Genomic DNA, 22,852 nt, shown 5'->3' with positions numbered 1-22,852 from the left:
ACTGGGAATATAGAAATGCATCTGTTGTTCACAGATTCCTTTAAAAAAGGTAGGGGCGTGGATCAGAAAACCAGTAAGTATCTGGTGTGACCACCATTTTCCTCATGCAGTGCGATACATCTCCTTCGCATATAATTGATCCGGCTGTTGGTTGTGGCCTGTGGAATATTGTCTCACATCTCTTCAATGGCTGTGCGAAGTTGCTGGATATTGGCTGGAACTGGAACACGCTGTCGTACACGTTGATCCAGAGCATACCAAACATGCTCAACGGGTGACATGTCTGGTGAGTATGCAGGCTACGGAAGAACAGAGACATTTTCAGCTTCCAGGAATTGTGTACAGATTCTTGCGACATGGGGCCATGCATTATCATGCTGAAACATGAGGTGATGGCGGCGGATGAATAGAACGACAATAGGCCTCAGGATCTCGTCACGGTATCTCTGTGCCTTCAAATTGCCATCGATAAATGCAATTGTGTTCATTGTCCGTAGCTTATGCCTGCCCATAGCATAACCCCACCACCACCATGGGGCATTGTTCACAACGTTGACATCAGCAAACCACTCGCCCACACAACGCCATACGTCTGCCATCTGCACGGTACAGTTGAAACCGGTATTCATCCGTGAAGAGCACACTTCAAATCAAATCAAATGTTATTTGTCACATACACCTGGTTAGCAGATGTTAATGGGAGTGTAGCGAAATGCTTGTGCTTCTAGTTCCGACAGTGCAGTAATATCTAACAAGTAATCTAACAATTCCCCAACAACTACCTAATACACACAAATCTAAAGGGGTGAATGAGAATATGTACAGTGGGGAGAACAAGTATTTGATACACTGACAATTTTGCAGGTTTTCCTACTTACAAAGCATGTAGAGGTCTGTAATTTTTATCATAGGTACACTTCAACTGTGAGAGAAGGAATCTAAAACAAAAATCCAGAAAATCACATTGTATGATTTTTAATTAATTAATTTGCATTTTATTGCATGACATAAGTATTTGATACATCAGAAAAGCAGAACTGAATATTTGGTACAGAAACCTTAGTTTGCAATTACAGAGATCATACGTTTCCTGTAGTTCTTGACCAGGTTTGCACACACTGCAGCAGGGATTTTGGCCCACTCCTCCATACAGACCTTCTCCAGATCCTTCAGGTTTCGGGGCTGTCGCTGGGCAATACGGACTTTCGGCTCCCTCCAAAGATTTTCTATTGGGTTCAGGTCTGGAGACTGGCTAGGCCACTCCAGGACCTTGAGATGCTTCTTACGGAGCCACTCCTTAGTTGCCCTGGCTGTGTGTTTCGGGTCGTTGTCATGCTGGAAGACCCAGCCACGACCCATCTTCAATGCTCTTACTGAGGGAAGGAGATTGTTGGTCAAGATCTTGCGATACATGGCCCCATCCATCCTCCCTTCAATACGGTGCAGTCGTCCTGTCCCCTTTGCAGAAAAGCATCCCCAAAGAATGATGTTTCCACCTCCATGCTTCATGGTTGGGATGGTGTTCTTGGGGTTGTACTCATCCTTCTATTCCTCCAAACACGGCGAGTGGAGTTTAGAGCAAAAAGCTCTATTTTTGTCTCATCAGACCACATGACCTTCTCCCATTCCTCCTCTGGATCATCCAGATGGTCATTGGCAAACTTCAGACGGGCCTGGACATGCGCTGGCTTGAGCAGGGGGACCTTGCGTGCGCTGCAGGATTTTAATCCATGACGGCGTAGTGTGTTACTAATGGTTTTCTTTGAGACTGTGGTCCCAGCTCTCTTCAGGTCATTGACCAGGTCCTGCCGTGTAGTTCTGGGCTGATCCCTCACATTCCTCATGATCATTGATGCCCCACGAGGTGAGATCTTGCATGGAGCCCCAGACCGAGGGTGATTGACCGTCATCTTGAACTTCTTCCATTTTCTAATAATTGTGCCAACAGTTGTTGCCTTCTCACCAAGCTGCTTGGCTATTGTCCTGTAGCCCATCCCAGCCTTGTACAGGTCTACAATTTATCCCTGATGTCCTTACACAGCTCTCTGGTCTTGGCCATTGTGGAGAGGTTGGAGTCTGTTTGATTGAGTGTGTGGACAGGTGTCTTTTATACAGGTAACGAGTTCAAACAGGTGCAGTTAATACAGGTAATGAGTGGAGAACAGGAGGGCTTCTTAAAGAAAAACTAACAGGTCTGTGAGAGCCGGAATTCTTACTGGTTGGTAGGTGATCAAATACTTATGTCATGCAATAAAATGCAAATTAATTACTTAAAAGTCATACAATGTGATTTTCTGGATTTTTGTTTTAGATTCCGTCTCTCACAGTTGAAGTGTACCTATGATAAAAATGACAGACCTCTACATGCTTTGTAAGTAGGAAAACCTGCAAAATCGGCAGTGTATCAAATACTTGTTCTCCCCACTGTACATGTCAGTATATGAATGAGCGATGGCCGAGCGGCATAGGCAAGGTGCAGTAGATGGTATAAAATACAGTATATACAGTACATGTGATATGAGTAATGTAAGACATGTAAACATTATTAAAGTGGCATTATTTAGAGTACATTGTATAAAGTGACTAGTGATCCATTTATTAAAGTGGCCAGTGATTGGGTCTCAATGTAGGCAGCAGCCTCTCTGAGTTAGGGATTGCTGTTTAGCAGTCTGATGGCCTTGAGATAGAAGCTGTTTTTCAGTCTCTCGGTCCCAGCTTTGATGCACCTCTACTGACCTCGCCTTCTGGATGGTAGGGGTGTGAACAGGCAGTGGCTCGGGTGGCTCCTTGATGATCTATTTGGCCTTTTTGTGACATCGGGTGCTGTAGGTGTCATGGAGGGCAGGTAGTTTGCCCCCGGTGATGCGTTGTGCAGACCACACCACCCTCTGGAGAGCCTTGCAGTTGAGGGCGGTGCAGTAGCCGTACCAGGCAGGTTTTGGGTGACATGCCAAATTTCTTCAGCCTCCTGAGGTTGAATAGGCGCTGACGACCGACGCCGTGGATGAGAAGCAGGTACGTGGAGTCATACATTTAATAGGAACAGACAGGTAACAGGACAGAAACAGCGTCAGCACACGGGTATACAAGGACATAGGAACATTATTGCAGAAACAGGGAACAGAGAGGGGAACCAGACATATAGAGAAGGTAATGACAGAGGTGATTGAGTCCAGGTGAGTTCAATAATCGCTGATGCGCGTGGGGGAAGGCAGGTGTGTGTAATGATGATGGCAGTAGTGCGCAATGCTGGGGTGCCTGCGCCCTCGAGTGCCAGGGGGGATGAGCGGGAGCAGGCGTGACAGTAACCCCCCCCCCCCCCTCCCCCTCTAGGGGTGCCACCCAGCATCCCACCTCGCCGAACCTGATGGGTACGGAGAGTCAAACATTTAATAGGAACAGACAGGTAACGCTGTCTGTGTGGGTGGACCATTTCAGTTTGTCTGTGATGTGTACACAGAGGAACTTAAAACTTTCCACCTTCTCCACTGCTGTCCCTTCGATGTGGATAGGGGGGTGCTCCCTCTGCTGTTTCCTGAAGTCCACGATCATCACCTTTGTTTTGTTGACGTTGAGTGAGAGGTTGTTTTCCTGACACCACACTCCGAGTGCCCTCACCTCCTCCCTGTAGGCTGTCTCGTCGTTATTGGTAATCAAGCCCACTACTGTTGTGTCATCTGCAAACTTGGTGATTGAGTTGGAGGCGTGCATAGCCACGCAGTCATGGGTGAACAGGGGCACCAGTGTTGAGGGTCAGCGAAGTGGAGATGTTGTTTCCTACCTTCACCATCTGGGGGCGACCCGTCAGAAAGTCCAGGACCCTATTGCACAGGGCGGGGATGAGACCCAGGGCCTCTAACTTGATGATGAGCTTGGAAGGTACTATGGTGTTGAATGTTGAGCTGTAGTCAATGAACAGCATTCTTACATAGGCATTCCTTTTGTCCAGGTGGGATAGGGCAGTGTGCAGTGTGATGGCGATTGCGTCGTCTGTGGACCTGTTGGGGCGGTATGCAAACTAAAGTGGGTCTAGGGTGGCCGGTAAGGTGGAGGTGATATGATCCTTGACTAGTCTCTCGAAGCACTTCATGATGACAGAAGTGAGTGCTACGGGGTGGTAGCCATTTAGTTCAGTTCATCTTTGCCTTCTTGGTTACAGGAACAATGGTAGCCATCTTGAAGCATGTGGGGACAGCAGTCTGGGATAGGGAGCGATTGAATATGTCCGTAAACACACCAGCCAGCTGTTCTGCGCATGCTCTGAGGACGCAGCTAGGGATGCCGTCTGGGCCAGCAGCCTTGCGAGGGTTAACACGTTTAAATGTTTTACTCACGTCATCCACGGAGAAGAAGAGGGGGGGGTGCATTCCTTGTTGCCGCAACGGTGGCACTGTATTATCCTCTCCATCGTGCCAGCGAATAGGAGTCGGTTACGAGAGACAGTTTCTGACAGTTTGTGCAGAAATTCTTCAGTTGTGCAAACCCACAGTTTCTTCAGCTGCCCAGCTGGTCTCAGGCAATCCCGCAGGTGAAGAAGCCGGATGTGGAGGTCCTAGGCTGACATGATTACACGTGGTTCTGCGGTTGTGAGTCCAGTTGGATGTACTGCCAAATTCTCTAAAACAACGTTGGTAGAGAAATTAATATTCAATTCTCTGGCAAGAGCTCTGGTGGACATTCCTGCAGTCAGCATGCCAATTGCACGCTCCCTCAAAACTTGAGACATCTGTGACATTGTGTCACAAAATTGCACATTTTAGAGTGACCTCTGTATTGTCCCCAGCACAAGATGCACCTGTGTAATCAAATAAAATCAACTGTTATTTGTCACATGCTCCGAATACAACCTTATCGTGAAATGCTTACTTACAAGCCCTTAACCAACAATGCAGTTCAAGAAAAATATGTACTAAATAAACTAAAGTAAAAATAGTCAAATAAAAAGTAACACAATAAACAACAATAACGAGGCTATATACAGGGAGTACTGGTAGTCGAGTTATTTTGTACATGTAGGTAGGGGTAAAGTGACTCTGCATTGATAATAAATAGTGAGTAGCAGCAGTGTACAAAACAAAGGGAGGGGGGGCGTGTCAATGTAAATAGTCCGGGTGGCCATTTGATTAATTGTTCAGCAGTCTTATGACTTGGGGGTTGAAGCTGTTAAGGAGCCTTTTGGTACCGCTTGCCGTGCGGTAGTAGAGAGAACAGTGTATGACTTGGGTGACTGGACTCTTTGACAGTTTTTTTTACCTTCCTCTGACACTGCCTAGTATTTAGGTCCTAGATGGTAGGAAGCTTGGCCCCAGTAATGTACTGGGCCGTACGCACTCCCTCTGTAGCGCCTTACGGTCAGATGCTGAGCAGTTGCCATACCACGCGGTGATGTAACCGGTCAGGCTGCTCTCGATGGTGCAGCTGTAGAACTTTTTGAGGATCTGGGGACCCATGCCAAATCTGTTCAGTCTCCTGAGGGGGAAAAGATGCTGTCGTGCTCTCTTCACGACTGTCTTGTTGTGTTTGGACCATGATAGTTCGTTGGTGATGTGGACACCAAGGAACTTGAAACTCTCGACCCACTCAACTACAGCCCCGTCAATGTTAATGGGGGCCTGTTTGGCCCACCGTTTCCTGTAGTCCACAATCAGCTCCTTTGTCAAGCTCACATTGAGGGAGTGTAACGCACTGATCTGTTTCACCTGTCCCTGTGATTGTCTCCACCCCCTCCAGGTGTCGCTTATTTTCTCCAGTGTATTTATCCCTGTGTTTCCTGACTCTCTGTGCCAGTTCATCTTATATGTTTAGTCAAGTCAACCAGCGTGTTTTTCCCCGGACTCCTTTTCTATTCTCTTTTGCTAGTCCTCCCAGTTTTGAACACTGCCTGACTCTGGACTACTTTCCCGCCTGCCTGATCATCCTGCCTGCCCTGACCTTGAATCTGCCTGCCCTTCGGTACCTATTGGACTCTGAACTGGTCTCAGCCTGTAGGGAGGAGGTCAGTCTCATCGTTGTCTGTGATCAGGCCTACCACTGTGTCATCAGCGAACTTAATGATGGTTTTGGAGTCATGTTTGGCCACGCAGTCGTGGGTGAACAGGGAGTACAGGAGGGGACTAAGCACGCACCCCTGAGGGGCTCCAGTGTTGAGGATCAGCATGGCAGATGTGTTGTTGCCTACCCTTACCACCTGGGGGCGGCCCGTCAGGAAGTCCAGGATCCAGTTGCAGAGGGAGGTGTTTAGTCCCAGGGTCCTTAGCTTAATGATGAGCTTTGTGGGCACTATGGTGTTGAACGCTAAGCTGTAGTCAATGAACAGCATTCTCACATAGGTGCTCCTTTTGTCCAGGTGGGAAAGGGCCTGCGTCATCTGTGGATCTGTAGGGGCGGTATGCGAATTGAAGTGGGTCTAGGGTTTCCGGGATGATGGTGTTGATGTGAGCCATGACCAGCCTTTCAGAGCTCTTCATGGCTACCGACGTGAGTGCTACGGGGCGGTAATCATTTAGCCAGGTTACCTTCGCTTCCTTGTGCACAGGGACTATGGTGGTCTGCTTGAAACGTATAGGTATTACAGACTCGGTCAGGGAGAGGTTGAAAATGTCAGTTAAGATACTTGCCAGTTGGTCCGCGCATGCTTTGAGTACACGTCCTGGTAATCCGTCTGGCCCCGCAGCTTTGTGAATGTTGACCTGTTTAAAGGTCTTGCTCACTGGCTACCGAGAGCATGATCACACAGTCGTCCGGAACGGCTGGTTATCTCATGCATGCTTCAGTGTTGCTTGCCTCGAAGCGAGCATGAAAGGCATTTAGCTCATCTGGTAGACTTGCGTCACTGGGCAGCTCGCGGCTGGGTTTCCCTTTGTAGTCTGTCGTCTTCAAGCCCTGCCACATCCGACGAGCGTCAGAGCCGGTGTAGTAGAATTCAATCTTAGTCCTGTATTGACGCTTTGCCTGTTTGATGGTTCATCTGAGGGCATAGCAGGATTTCTTATAAGCGTCCGGATTAGTGTCCTGCTCCTTGAAAGCGGCAGCTCTAGCCTTTAGCTCAGTGCAGATGTTCAATGTAATCCATGGCTTCTGGTTGGGATATGTACGTACGGTCACTGTGGGGACGATGTTGTCAATGCACTTTTGGATGAAGCCAGGGACTGAGGTGGCATATTCCTCAATACCATTGGATGAATCCTGGAACATATTCCAGTCTGTGCTAGCAAAACAGTCCCGTAGCGTTGCATCGGCGTCATCTGACCACTTCTGTATTGAGCGAGTCACTGGTACTTCCTACTTTAGTTTTTGCTTGTAAGCAGGAATCAGGAGGGTAGAATTATGGTCAGATTTGCCAAATGGAGGGCGAAGGAGAGCTTTGTATGTGTCTCTGTGTGTGGAGTAAAGGTGGTCTAGAGTTTTTTTCCCCTCTGGTTGCACATGTGACATGCTGGTAGAAATAAAAACTGTTTGAAGTTTGCTTGCATTAAAGTCCCCGGCCACTAGGAGCACCGCTTCTGGATGAGCATTTTCTTGTCTGCTTATGGCCTTATACAGCTGGTTGAGTGTGGTCTTAGTGCCAGCATCAGTTTGTGGTGGTAAATAAACGGCTACAAATAATATAGATGAGAACTCTCTTGGTAGATAGTGTGGTCTACAGCTTATCATGAGGTACTCTACCTCAGGCGAGCAATACCTTTAATATTAGAAATTGTGCACCAGCTGTTTTTTACAAATAGACACACATCCCCGCCCCTTGTCTTACCACACATAGCTTCTTTGTCCTGCCAATGCACGGAATACCCAGCCAGCTCTATAGTGTCCGGGTGGTCGCATAGCCACGACTCCGTGAAACATAAGATATTACAGTTTTTATTGTCCCGTTGGTAGGATATTCTTAATTGTAGATCATCCATTTTATTTTTCAGTGAACCCACGCAATGATGGGGTTTGGGCCTGGTCTCGAGAAAGCAGTATATCCTTCGCATTGGACTCGTTAAAGAAAAAATCCTTGTCCAGTTCGAGGTGAGTAATCACTGTTCTGATGTCCAGAAGCTCTTTTCGGTCATAGGAGACAGTAGCAGCAACAACGCAAAAAAAACGAGCAAAATGGTACAGTTGGTTAGGAGCCCGTAAAACGGCAGCCATCCCGTCCGGTGCCATTATTCTGATTAATGATCATGCTGTTTAATCAGCTCCTTGATATGCCACACCTGTCATGCAGATGGATTATCTCTGCAAAGGAGAAATGTTCACTAACAGGGATGTTAAAAAAATTATGCACAGAATTTGAGAGAAATAAGCTTTTTGTGCGTATGGAACATTTCTGGGATGTTTCATTTCAGCTCATGAAACATGGGACCAACACTTTACATGTTGCGTTTATATTTTTGTTCAGTGTACATTACCAGTCAAAAGTTTGGACACGTCTACTCATTCAAGGGTTTTCTTTATTTTTACTATTTTATACATTGTTGAATAATAGTGAAGACAACAAAACTATGAAATAACACATATGGAACCATGAAGTAACCAAAAAAGTGTTTATATTTTCTTTAAAGTAGCCACCCTTTGCCTTGATGACAGCTTTGCTGTCTTAACTTTTGACTGGTACTGTAAATATACAGTCTTTAGTGCCTATAGAAAGTGTACACCTCCTTGAACTTTTGCCACAGAGGTCATTTGAAAATCATGTCAAACCCTATTATTTCACAAATTTTGACTTCTGAAGTTATCCTTGCCTACACAAAGGGAGTGAATACGTATGCAACAATTATATTTTATTTGTATAATTATTTTTTTCATTTTACTATGACATTATGTGCTTCTATATCTGCATTGCTTGCTGTTTGGGGTTTTAGGCTGGGTTTCTGTATAGCACTTTGTGACATCGGCTGATGTAAAAAGGGCTTTATAAATACATTTGATTGATTGATTGACTGATTGATTGATTGATTGACTCCACAAGAATTACCTAAATGACAGAGTGAAAAGAATAATCAAATATAATAAAAACATATTCCAATAATGTATATATATACAACAAGGCACTAAAGTAATAATGTATATATATACAACAAGGCACTAAAGTAATAATGTATATATATACAACAAGGCACTAAAGTAATAATGTATATGTTTGCAACAAGGCACTAAAGTAATAATGTATATGTATGCAACAAGGCACTAAAGTAATAATGTATATATATACAACAAGGCACTAAAGTAATAATGTATATATATGCAACAAGGCACTAAAGTAATAATGTATATGTTTGCAACAAGACACTAAAGTAATAATGTATATGTTTGCAACAAGACACTAAAGTAATAATGCAAAAAAATGGCAAAGGAATGAACATTTTGGCTTAAACGCAAAGCTTTATGTTTGGGGAAAATCTAACACAACACATCACTGATTTTCAAGCATGGTAGTGGCTGCATCATGGTATGGGTATGCTTGACATCGGCACAGACTGAGGAGTTTTTCAGGATGAAAAGAAACGGGATGGAGCTCAGCACAGACAAAACCCTAGAGGAAAACCTGCTACCTAGAGAAAAAACGGCTTTACACCAGACACTGGGAGAAAAATTCATCTTTCAGCAGGACAATAACCTCAAACACAAGGCAACATCTACACTGGAGTTGCTTACCAAGAAGACGGTGAATGCTCTGGAGTGGCCAAGTTACAGTTTGGATTTAAATCTGTGTGGTAGGTTAGGCGTTGAAAAACAGAAGAATATGCAGCAAAGTACCTACGGTAAAATATAGTGGTTGATCTTTGATGTTATAGGGTTTTTTCCTTCCACTGGTCCTGGGGCCCTTGTTAAGGTCAATGGCATCATGAACTATACCAAGTACAAGGACATTTTAGCCAAAAACCTGGTTGCCTCCTGGCCAGGCTGACACTTGGCCGCAAGTGGATCTTCCAGCAAGACAATAACCCCAAGCACTAATCAAAATCCACAAATAAATTATTAATTGAACACAAAATCAACATTTTGCAATGGCCATCTCAGTCTCCAGACTTGAAACCCATTGAAAATTCTGTTTGAAGGAATGGTCAAGATCCCTCTCAATGTGTTCTCCAATCTCATAAAATATTTTAGAAAAGTCACAAGGTGAGGTATTGAAAGGTATTGAAAACAGTGGTGGCAAACATTTTGACGCTCTTTTTGCCCCAAAAAATGATGTATTACTCTTTCAACAAATCTCTTTCTCTGAGCAGTTAGGGTTAGGGTTAGTATAAAATAATATTATTTCCCAATTTTTTTTGAGTATAGCTCAGTATTTGTATTATTTATTTCATACAGTCATTTTTGCTCATCTTTATGTGTGTGTATGTGTGTGTGATTAAGTTCAGCATTTTAATTCATTAGACAGAAGCCATATTTTGGATGTTTTGGTATTAACATTTACCCAATTCATTTGTCGAGATGCGTTAGAGAGGATGTAAATACGATTGTAAAGTGGCGTATCTAGACTGGGGAAGTTGATGAAGTTGGTCAGGAAAGTCATGTTGACAGAACATCAAATCTCATTTGACAGTGCTGCGTTCCCTCTGTTGAGAGAAGGGGGTGTACCTTGTTCCTGTGGCAAGGTGTTTGTCTGCTCCTGTGTCACTCTGTGCGCGGACCCAGGGACCCCCGTGCTCATTTGGCGCTCACATTCTCCATCTCGGCTTCCACATTATTAAAATCATCCCTCAGCGCTCCACCAAGAGCCTCTTTGTTGCTTGGCTGACGACGCTCGATTCTGTCAAGTCTTCACCAATTACAGTCTCAGGTACAATGGCCTATTCACAGGATCACAGCCCTTGACTGGTGTCGGGAGAGTGATTTGTGAATCATTATTCAGTCGCCTGTAGAGAACGTGATACCTGAGGAATGCAAATAATCTGCCAGCGAATAGACGGCTAGGCCCCTAAAAGTGACAAACTACAGCTGTTATTATCCCAGATTGGATTCTTTTCCCTACTTGGAGAGGCAGTCATCTCCTTGGCTTTTGAGTTTGAGTTTCCACTAAATGTACATTTTTCCCTTCATGAGAAGTGGTGACCAGCTCATAGTGGCGCCTGTCAAATCCTCAACTCTAGTTTAAGTGCATCACAGCCTCTGTGTTAGCAGGAAGTGAAATATTGGTTGTAGATAGATGGTTCTGCTTATTGCTGAGAGAATACACTGATGGTCTGCCCTGAAGCACGTTTGGCATCACTCAGTAAGATAAATCAAATGATCAAAAAAGCATCCAAGCAACCGCAGCTGTTATGAAGCTGCAATGACATTTCCCAAAAGTTGGAATTCTTCTCCGATATTTAGCATTGATTGTATTGTTCAGTTGTAAGTGGTAGAAAGACACCAGAGATTGATTGACTGAACCAGTGATCCAATAGTTAGATGATAAACGGGTGACATTGTTATTAGAATAGCTGTGGTATTGAGGTGGTGCGGTCACTCCCAGCCTTTGATTTCTTATAGGTTTTGTAAACAGGAAACCAGGATTACAGATAATGACGGGCCTTTAGAATCAATCCAGAAGCCTGGGAGCTCTCTCTGTCGGGCCCGATGTGTGAAAATGGGTCTATGTGATGCTGCTCGTTGGGCTTCGTCCAATCCCAGGACAGGCTGTAAACGCGTGGGGCTAATCTCATAATTATCCGACCCCCCCCCCCACCCCACATTGTTCTGGCAGAGAGTTACCATTAACTGTGAGGATATCTTTGTCCTGCAATGTCAGGTCTCCCGCTGAGTCACAGGGCAGAAAAACACTCTTAAAAGGGATTTAAGGGAAGGGAATGACTAAGACGTTCATAAGTGGGAATACTATACTTACATCCATCCTCCAGGCCTTAGGGCAATTACTGGACTGGCTACTTACTGTTTGATATAAATCGACTTGTACTTAACAGTAGAGCTGTAACCTTGGAGTGAATTTGGGGTAAAACACTGCCATTTTAACCATGTCAACAATCTGCTTTTTCTTAATGGGATGTCATTGCATGTATTCATACATACGCATGACATGGCAAACTTATTCCTGAACTGGGAACATGTTAATAAGGCAAACTCAGTAACAAAGTGAAACTGTGCAATCACAGCGCGACCTTGGGAAGGCAATGTTCCGAAACGACACGGTAAACAGGCACGGCTGTTCTCTCATGAATATGCATAGGCCAGCCGACAGATAACAAACGCTGCTCTGTTCTGTCCTGTCAGTCAACACCGACACCATGAAGCTCCAACCTGCTTGTGTTGTTGTGTCTACTGTCCAGGTTGGTGACAATCAAGAGTGGGTAGACAGTCACGACCCCGGGGCGCTGGTCATCCCCTTCAGCGGAGGAGTGGAGAGTCTCCTGCAGGACATGAGTGAAGAGGAGATTAAGAAGTACTGCACCGAGCACAAGACTCAGAGGTTAATTAGCATTCAGTCTCCTTTAATTGCGTGCACTGATAGAATAATACATGGTAGAGTAATTACCATGATAAAGCAAGGATCCCTCTCTATACGGGAACAACTCAGTCAAAGGGTTTTCTTCTAAATTAAGTTTTTAACTGTCATCTGTCATCTACAGGTATAATTATAACTTGGGCATTTCGGGTGTATTGTTCGCATGTGAAACCTCTATGGAGGAAGAGAAATCGTGACAGCAGATTTTTTTTCTCCTGAGATCAGAGGGACGTTGGGATTAATTCTTAAAGGTGCTAAATGAGACGGCAAGCGTGACAATTATTATTTTTTAAATCACTGGAGAATGAAATGTTCAATGTTGACCCTATTTTATTTATTTAAGGAGTTTATGTATTGGAATTGAGGTGGTCTTATAACACAGACATGAATTTTGGCTACGAATCAAAGCACCACTAAAATATCCTAAAAGACCTAGCATTTACAGCACCACGAACAACATGGAAACTAAAATTGCTTTCACCCTGCTTATTCCGACAGCGTTCTGACAAGGATCATCAAGGCTGGCTATGGAGCCCTACAGTTGGAGTACTTCTTCACAGCTGGACCAGATGAGGTCCGTGCGTGGACCATCCGGGTAAGACCTTGCCCCCGCGGCCGGCCGCGCTGCATACCGTTCCACCCTGCTGGCATGCAGCCTGATATCAGCCACTTTCAACTTTGTCATGGTCCTGCTTTAGCTAGTCATTACAGACCAAGGATAACTTCAATTACTGTTGAGCTGCTGAACAGTGAAAGTGGGGGCTACTTTGATTGAGGAGGGCAACAATTGATTTTGCCCATTACTTCCTGAGAATGTTTCCATCCCGTGCAGATCTGCCTGCCCTCCTCCTGCCGCGGGAGATAAGGGGCCCTAGCATTGTGGCTGCCTAATCTGTGTGACGGGGGTTGTCTGTGCTGAAATTGATGTGGCTTTTTATTCAACCGTTTGTGGGTCTTGCTGGGGGCTCCTCCTCTCTGTGTCTCAGTTTACTGAGCCCGCTGAGAGCCTGGGTGACACTGAATCACAGGAGGATTTACATCGATACAGATGTTGGCTCGGCGCACTGGTATTGTGCAAATGTTAAAAGGATTAAGAGCAGTCATAATAAGGTTTTAACCTGTCAGGAGTTGCATTGTGATTCGCTAGTCGATCTGTGTAAGGAACGTGAGCATATTTTTATTTTTTTACAACTAACTCAACTGAAAGTATGTTATTAAGAAAACGTTTTAGGTTGATAATAAACAGAACATTTTATTTGGGTGACATCATAGTGGTTAAATATATGAGCCACCTCCGCCCAGCCATGAGTGATGTCCTCAGTGTGTTTAGGAAAGTAACAGAACTCCTCCAAGCATTTCTCCTATGGGCTTGTCTCCTTTGACATAACTGATTACAGCTGGCCTTGATTGTGTGTGAGGCGTTTAGTCAGGTAAGCATCAGTGAGTAGCTATATTAACCCAATACATCTTACATTGTAAAAACGACACTCTGTAACGTGGTGCTGCTAAGCCCTTTAGCATGCTTTATTAGGCAGCCTCGAGGTGACCATTATCTATCAGGCTGCTCTGCATAGCTGTTAACTGCTATGATGTGTATCTCTTGTAATGCGCTATAGGACAAAATCAGCCCCTAATCTATTTTTCTCTACCTAGACAAACCTTGATGCTGATTAATGGTAGTTAAACTTACAAGCACTCCGTCAATGAGATTGCATAGGGATGGTAATGTATTGGAGTCATTAAATGCACATCATTCTTTTGGCATGAAATATGTTGACCCCAGCCTGATTATATACATAATTAAAAGTGCTCCGCCGTTTTGGAGCACAGTGCTACAGAGCCGAGAGAGAGGGAGAGGAGGTCGACAGGCACAAGTCATAATGATGCCGAGCAGGGATGTCACTTATTTGGGTCATTTGTCATTTTCCCAGGCATTATTTCAATGCATATAAATTGCGTATTTTATCAGAGACCGCTGTGACTTCTGATGCTAAATGGGATTTAATGTAGGAAGAATTTATAAAAGTTATGGGGGAAAAAACTGTTGTTTTTTGTTCTTGGAGAAAAACAACCAATTTCATATTTTCCATGGTCATTCTGTTATAATGTTGGTTACATTTTAAATTCTGATGTATATTCTATAAAGGGATCCTTTATATTTCCTTTCAATCATCTGCTGTGCTAGGAATACATTTTGAGGAAGTTCAAACATGACAAAGGGGATATACCGCATACACTGTATATGAAATGTAGTGAAAGTTTCCATTTCAAAATGGTCAGGTATGATACAGCCAGGTCAATACAGTGTGTATCCCACTGCAACACTGCCTCTCTCCCTCTCTGACGACCTGAGGCCAGAGTAGCAACCCACAATGAGGGAAGATTGCTTGGACAGAAATCAATAGCACCACGGAATCAGAAATTGCTGGTGGGCATTGATAGCAGCGCAGGCTCCTTATCGGCCTCAAGGCTACTCTAGCAAGGCACAACCGTGTGTCGTGCTATCCAAAAATCAGGAGTGAGGCAAGAATACCCCCAACACACCCCCTACCCATGCTCACTTCACCATCCCCCTATCAAACAGCATGTCAGTCCTGTGCTGAAATCCATCTTCTCCAAAACAATTAATTTACCTTGTGTGTCCTTTCTCTTTCTTCCTCCTGACAGAAAGGAACCAAGGCTCCACAGGCAGCCGGCAAGATCCACACGGACTTTGAGAAGGGCTTCATTATGGCTGAAGTAATGAAATTCGAGGATTTTAAAGAGGGAGGCAGTGAGAACGCTGTCAAGGTGAGCCGTCAGGGTGCAGATGAGGGAAGTCTCCTGTGATCAGTGGAGCTGACAGTCACCACACTGCTTGCACTGCAAACACTCTTCACCTTTAGCCAGGGGAAGAAATTACTGCGCACACTCCGCCAGCGCACCTGACAAGCCAATGGATTCTGTCTCTAAACACTGCCATTCTTCTCCTGCGGCGCATATCTTTATCACAATCTGTTTTAACAGGCTCACGGTAGGCCTTTCTTATACCTCAGACCAGCCTCTCAGAGGAAGCTCTCTGTACCCCACAAGGCCACATCTATAGAGCAGACCGTTAGCTCGGCACTTTTTGTGACAGGGATATAAAGAGCCAAGTTAAATAAAGTGTGAAATTCTTTACATCAGGACTGTTGCACGGATGAACAGCACATAAATGTGGCCTGCATATCTTATTTTATTACTGCCATTGTTTGTTTTGACCTTTTTACTGGGCTGTGGCTTTTACATGGGCGCTGCTCTGTCCAATATAATCACTGTATTTCATGGTAAATTTGAGAAGACTATAGCGTTGTGATAAGTATAGCAGGTAGTGTCACGGAATGCTTTAAAGTTTTTTGCTAATGTTCAGGGTAACTGTAAGACATTGGCCTCATCTGTAACACCTCTCATCTGCCTGGTTGAGGTAATGCTATTTGGTCTTGCTTTTTTTTCTCCCCAGAAGAAAGCTTGGGGCAAGGAACAACATTCCAAAGTGTTCCATGTCACACAATGGATTGGAGCAATTTCCCAACACCCAGCGTGACTTAGCGTGTCTGATGCTGTTGGTTTGTCTTGTATGGTCCTGCCATTGAAACAGCAGGACATGAATGTGTCAGTGTCAGTGGTTAGCACGCGTCTGGAGGAAGTGCCTCTATTGGTTTACCTCCAGAGCCTTGACTGGCATCTGTTATTATAGTGTGTACAAAGCACTTCACAGGGCTATTATGTAGATAGTCTTGGTACTTAAGCTTCAAACGCCATTAAACTTGACCACCAGCCAATAGCTGTTGATGAGATCAAACCATGATGTAATTGGATACTTTTTACCTGTTAAATTGTCCTGGGTTCTGTTTAAAATGGAGCAGGTCTAAAAGTATTTCTTTCACCAATGGAATATATGGATTAAACAATTAGGGATGTGGACAAAGTGGAAATCAGAGTATCAGATGCTAATCCCTTCTAAATCCTGTGCAGGAGATGTGTGATTAGCACTGGCAAGCAGTGAGAGCTTGCCCTACTTACTCATATTATCACCAAGTAGATCTCCTCAGCTCACTCAATGGCCAGCCAAATCCTCTGTCTGGCAGATACTTATACACTACATAACTTGCCCTATAGGGATCCACATCGGAAATAAAAAATACATTACCAGAATATTACATTCAATATTTCACCTCAGGTCTTTGTAAAATGTATATAATTCAGCTGTAATCTATTGTTGGTTACTACTTCCTAAAGTGTCAGTAGAGGGGAAATGTGCCGGGCTCTGGGGGTTTGAATGCTGATGTTATGGAAGCCTGACGGACCTCCCGAGTTGCGCAGCGGTCTAACGCACTGCATTGCAGTGCTTGTGGCGTAACTACAGCCAGGTTCGATCCCAGGCTGTATCACAGCTGGCTGTGACTGGGAGATCTATGATGTGGCGCACAATTGGCCCCGTCGTCCGGGTTAGGGGAGGGTTTGGCTAGTCGGGATTTCCTTGTTCCAATGCGCTCTAGCGACTACTTGTGGCGGGCTGGGCGCCTGCAAGCTGACTTTGGTCGCCAGCTGAACTGTTTCCAGGTTAAGCGAGCAGTGTCAAATAGCAGTGCGGCTTGGCAGGGTCGTGTTTCGGAGGATGCATGGCTCTCGACCTTCGCCTCTCTCTCGCCTCCGTAGGGGAGTTGCAGCGATGGGACAACACTGTAACTACCAATTGGGGAGAAAAAGGGGTAAAAAGTACAACCAAAAAATGGAAGCCTGACATCAGAGCCTCAGGTCCGGCTGCATGCTCTCTTCCTAATCCCTCATTCCCTTGTACACTGAGTGTAAAAAACATTAGGAACACCTACTCTTTCCATGACATAGACTTGCCAGGTGAAAACTATTGATACCACCTGTTAAATCATTCTAACTGGTTCATTTGCACTTGATATATATATATATATATATATATATATATATATATATATACAAGTATATATATACACTGCCGATTTTGCAGGTTTTCCTACTTACAAAGCATGTAGAGGTCTGTCATTTTTATCATAGGTACACTTCAACTGTGAGAGACGGAATCTAAAACAAAAGTCCAGAAAATCACATTGTATGATTTTTAAGTAATTAATTTGCATTTTATTGCATGACATAAGTATTTGATCACCTACCAACCAGTAAGAATTCCGGCTCTCACAGACCTGTTAGTTTTTCTTTAAGAAGCCCTCCTGTTCTCCACTCATTACCTGTATTAACTGCACCTGTTTGAACTCGTTACCTGTATAAAAGACACCTGTCCACACACTCAATCAAACAGACTCCAACCTCTCCACAATGGCCAAGACCAGAGAGCTGTGTAAGGACATCAGGGATAAATTGTAGACCTGTACAAGGCTGGGATGGGCTACAGGACAATAGGCAAGCAGCTTGGTGAGAAGGCAACAACTGTTGGCACAATTATTAGAAAATGGAAGAAGTTCAAGATGACGGTCAATCACCCTCGGTCTGGGGCTCCATGCAAGATCTCACCTCGTGGGGCATCAATGATCATGAGGAATGTGAGGGATCAGCCCAGAACTACACGGCAGGACCTGGTCAATGACCTGAAGAGAGCTGGGACCACAGTCTCAAAGAAAACCATTAGTAACACACTACGCCGTCATGGATTAAAATCCTGCAGCGCACGCAAGGTCCCCCTGCTCAAGCCAGCGCATGTCCAGGCCCGTCTGAAGTTTGCCAATGACCATCTGGATGATCCAGAGGAGGAATGGGAGAAGGTCATGTGGTCTGATGAGACAAAAATAGAGCTTTTTGCTCTAAACTCCACTCGCCGTGTTTGGAGGAATAGAAGGATGAGTACAACCCCAAGAACACCATCCCAACCGTGAAGCATGGAGGTGGAAACATCATTCTTTGGGGATGCTTTTCTGCAAAGGGGACAGGACGACTGCACCGTATTGAGGGGAGGATGGATGGGGCCATGTATCGCGAGATCTTGACCAACAACCTCCTTCCCTCAGTAAGAGCATTGAAGATGGGTCGTGGCTGGGTCTTCCAGCATGACAACGACCCGAAACACACAGCCAGGGCAACTAAGGAGTGGCTCCGTAAGAAGCATCTCAAGGTCCTGGAGTGGCCTAGCCAGTCTCCAGACCTGAACCCAATAGAAAATCTTTGGAGGGAGCCGAAAGTCCGTATTGCCCAGCGACAGCCCCGAAACCTGAAGGATCTGGAGAAGGTCTGTATGGAGGAGTGGGCCAAAATCCCTGCTGCAGTGTGTGCAAACCTGGTCAAGAACTACAGGAAACGTATGATCTCTGTAATTGCAAACTAAGGTTTCTGTACCAAATATTAAGTTCTGCTTTTCTGATGTATCAAATACTTATGTCATGCAATAAAATGCAAATTAATTACTTAAAAATCATACAATGTGATTTTCTGGATTTTTGTTTTAGATTCCGTCTCTCACAGTTGAAGTGTACCTATGATAAAAATTACAGACCTCTACATGCTTTGTAAGTAGGAAAACCTGCAAAATCATCAGTGTATCAAATACTTGTTCTCCCCACTGTATATATATATATATATACAGTATATATATATGGACACAGAGCGTTTCTGACTGCAGCATTAAGGCCAATGCTATTTATGCCAGTTGTGGGAATGGGCTGTTTGAATAGGCCAGCGTACAGGGATATCACATTATTAGGAATCATATCTGCTTAAGCCAAGCCTGCTCCTCCAGATGGCTGCTTTCAAGTGCAAATGAACCAGTTAGACGTGTCTGGTTTAATACATACTCAGGAATCACAAATAGCCATTGATTCCCCCCCCCCCCCCCTGTCTCCCTCTCCAAGCAGTGTTTCTGGTGCTATTTGGTCTGGATTAAATGGTCTCCTGAGCCTTTAAAGGGACATTGGTTCTTCTAATTATTTGTGCTCTGTGCAGAACCAGAATGCATAAACCCGTCCATATTAGCACTTCAAGTCAATTATTTTGAGTTTGCCCGGGAAGGGGAACAAACACATCTAATGTATACAAAAGAAATGTTGGAACTTATTTTGTTTCCTTAAGAAGTATGAGGATGCTATAATGAAAGAGCGTTATTAAAATGTTACTTGTACATATGAATGGAAATTGACAGAGAAGAGGGTTATTCACTCAGTGGGATTCTAGACACCCCCCGTGTGTGTGTGTGTGTGTGTGTGTGTGTGTGTGTGTGTGTGTGTGTGTGTGTGTGTGTGTGTGTGTGTGTGTGTGTGTGTGTGTGTGTGTGTGTGTGTGTGTGTGTGTGTGTGTGTGTGTGTGTGTGTGTGTGTGTGTGTGTGTGTGTGTGTGTGTGTGTGTAAGACAGTGAGATGATGTGCACGTGTGTTCATTTCATTTGCAATTTCTTGTTTTTTATAACTGTCATTAATTAGATGTTGTGTTTCTCTATTTTACAGGCAGGAGGGAAATACAGACAACAGGGAAAAACCTACGCTGTGGAGGACGGAGACATGATCTTTTTCAAATTCAACACGCCGAACCAGCCCAAGACTAAGAAGTGACTCAGTCACAGTCTGTCGGCTACCAGAATGGACTGTGCCGTTAGAGAATTCTTCTTTGTTTTAGACAGAATGAAGCTGGAGATTGATTGCTACCTGCCAAGTCGGCTCAGTCCTTCCTACTGGCCACACTGCCACATTATCCCTGTTTATTTTCTGTCCAGGAGAATTCTATACAATCCCCCTTGCCAAAGCACAGGTCCACTAAACACTGACAGCTTTGCTATTTAAGATCAGGATGGCCCCCCCTCTCCAAATGGTAGGAGCATTTGAAGAAGAGTATTACTCTCTTGATACTTCATTAATCTCCATCACTGGTGCCAGGCCTGACACAGCTGACAGCAGGGACAATGCGACCTGCTCCTCTCCTCCTTCCAGAGATAATGCATGTTTTACAGTAGCCCAGATGTCTACACTCAATAAAACATTTGACAAAACCAGCCGGTGTGTGTTTGGGGATGTCTGTATTGACTGGCGCGGCATGCAGGCGGCGATAGTGGGTCCTGCTGGCAACTGATTACAGAATTAAAAGACACAGTTGACAGTGGCTCTGGCAGAGAGGTGACAGCAATAATTGTATCTGTAAAGTGATTCTTATTTTAGAGGGCTAAGTGTGGGATACTGATTATTTCATACAAGAGAATTGGTCAGGTGAAATTGTGTTTGAATGAACCTTTCCTCCCCATGGTTATTCCTGCTCTCATTTGAGTCCTGGTATTCTGATATGTTCTGTATTTCAAGAGATTGCTTATAAATGTGCACCCCATTATTATTGAGAGTGCCATTAGCTATTATCACTAAATGTAGGTATGCCTGAAGGCTGTTTTTGTCAAATTCTCCTGTGTCTCCATGCCACTGAGTGATAGGAGGACAAAACGTAACAACTAAATCAAAAAAAACATCCATTCCAAAAGTCTTTATTTATATGAAATTCTGAAAAGTAAAAGGAAGTCACAATTCAGAAGCACAACCCCCAAAAACATTCCTAGTCCCACTGAAGTAGTGTTTTTCTCACCTGTATACTTTGTGTGTAAGTGTTTTTGAGGCATTTATGCTGATAGAATGGTATGGCTAGAGCTGCGGACGGTGCTGCAAAGTGAGATTGCGTGCTCCACAGGAGTGAGAACACAGAGCGGATCAAGCTCCTTCGCTGAATATCTTGCCGCTAAAAATACCCCCTCTCTGCAGAGAACAAAATGGCCTTCTGATGGAGGCACAAAGGTTGAATAAAAATGGTAATTTCTCATGAAGGGTATAGCATGTACTTGCTTTAAAAGTCGTTGTTTACGAAACAAAGACTGCACAAGCACTATAAAGCGTTGTGTTTGGCATCGAAATAAAGTTGTATTACTATCTTCAAGACATAATCCCCCCCCCCCCCCCCCCCCCAAAAAAAGATCATATTTGATGGGGGATGTTGGGGGTGTGGAAAGTACCTTTATAACGTTTTGTAGGCATGCATTCCACAATGTATATCATAGTCGCTATGTACTGTATGTTCTATATTCTTGTCCAAGTTGAGCTACTGGGGGTATTTTAGGTTAAAGGGATACTTTAGGATTTTGTCAATGAGGCCCTTTATCTACATCCCCAGAGTCAGATGAACTCATGCATACCATTTTAAAGCCTCTGTGCAGTTTGAAGAAAGCTGCTAACTAGCGTTAGCGCAATGACTGTACATTTATGAGTAACCAGTCATTGCGCTAACGCTAGTTAGCATTGGCTCACAAAACTACCACTAGCTTCCTTCATACTGGACACAGAGACATAAGAATGGTCTCCACAAGTTCATCTGACTCTGGGGAAGTAGATAAATGGCCTCATTGGCAAAATCCCGGAGTATCCCTTTAATCATTGTCTGAGTGAAAACATGAGGTTTCTCCAGGGAATACAGTGAGGGCTAAAGGCATTCCTTCCCCTTCTTTTTAGGCAAGAGGGGTGTTGTTGTTAACCAACCCCCAAACCCCACATTGAGGCCCGTTCAATAGTCATAAGGGCTTGGATGGACAAGTTGATCTCTGTGGTCTGCCTCCAGTGTTTTGTTTTTCATATAATGAAGTATCAGTACATTTCTTAGGAACAGTAATAAAGTTATTTAGAATGATGCAGATGTACCCCTTGAGACAAAAAACAATAAAAGTCTTCTGGTTTCTAATCATGTCATAAGTAGGCCATTTTAGGCTTTAATACCAACAAGCTGGCTATCAAAGGGCCAGAGCAGAGTTCATTTGATCTCATTTCTGTAAGGGAACTCCTCATCTGTGTGTATACTGAGTGTACAAAACATTAGAAACACCTGCATATTCCATGACATAAACTGACCAGGTGAATCAAGCTATGATCCCTTATTGATGTCACTTGTTAAATCCACTTCAATCAGTGTAGATTAAGGGGGGAGAAAGGTTAAAGAAGGATTTTTAAATCCTTGAGAAAATCGAGGCATGGATTGTGTATGTTTGCCATTTAGAGGGTGAATGGGAAAGACAAAATATTGAAGTGCCTTTCAATGGGGTATGGTAGTAGGTGCCAGGCGCACCGGTTTGAGTGTATCAACAACTGCAAGGATGCTGTTTTTTTAACTCTCAACAGTATCCCATGTGTATCAAGAATGGACCTCCCCCAAAGGACATCCAGCCAACTTGACACAACTGTGGGAAGCATTTGAGTCAACATGGAACACCATTCCACTGGAACGCTTTTGACACCTTGTAGAGTCCATGCCCGACGAATTGAGGCTGTTCTGAGGACAAAAGGGGGGTGCAACTCAATACTATGAAGGTGTTCCTAATGTTTTGTACACTCGTGGAACGAGGGAGAGTTCAGTTTGTTGTTTTGGAAAGTTTGTTGCAAAGTTTGTTGTTTTGAAAGTCTATTGAAA

At 44.2% G+C, this 22,852-nt stretch overlaps 1 protein-coding gene across 7 annotated transcripts in view; it reads left to right on the top strand.

Moving 5' to 3' along the window:
- Positions 1–20,414, top strand: part of LOC139538500 (obg-like ATPase 1) — a 71,412-nt gene extending 50,998 nt beyond the window's left edge. For 3 of the 7 annotated variants that reach the window (XM_071340620.1, XM_071340621.1, XM_071340625.1), the window contains one exon: positions 12,258–12,391. In XM_071340620.1, the coding sequence (XP_071196721.1) occupies positions 12,258–12,282 (25 nt within the window). In that variant the 3' untranslated portion in view covers positions 12,283–12,391. Of the gene's footprint in view, positions 1–7,913; positions 8,011–12,017; positions 12,398–12,931; positions 13,029–15,100; positions 15,224–15,911; positions 16,014–19,872 lie in introns of those variants that run through there. The other 4 variants (XM_071340623.1, XM_071340624.1, XM_071340622.1 and 1 more) reach the window with 4 other exon arrangements.
- The last annotated feature ends 2,438 nt before the right edge of the window (positions 20,415–22,852 follow it).

This window comes from Salvelinus alpinus, chromosome 14 (assembly GCF_045679555.1).
Source record: "Salvelinus alpinus chromosome 14, SLU_Salpinus.1, whole genome shotgun sequence".
NCBI classification, from domain to species: domain Eukaryota; kingdom Metazoa; phylum Chordata; class Actinopteri; order Salmoniformes; family Salmonidae; genus Salvelinus; species Salvelinus alpinus.
This window is presented reverse-complemented; position numbering and strand designations above follow the sequence as displayed.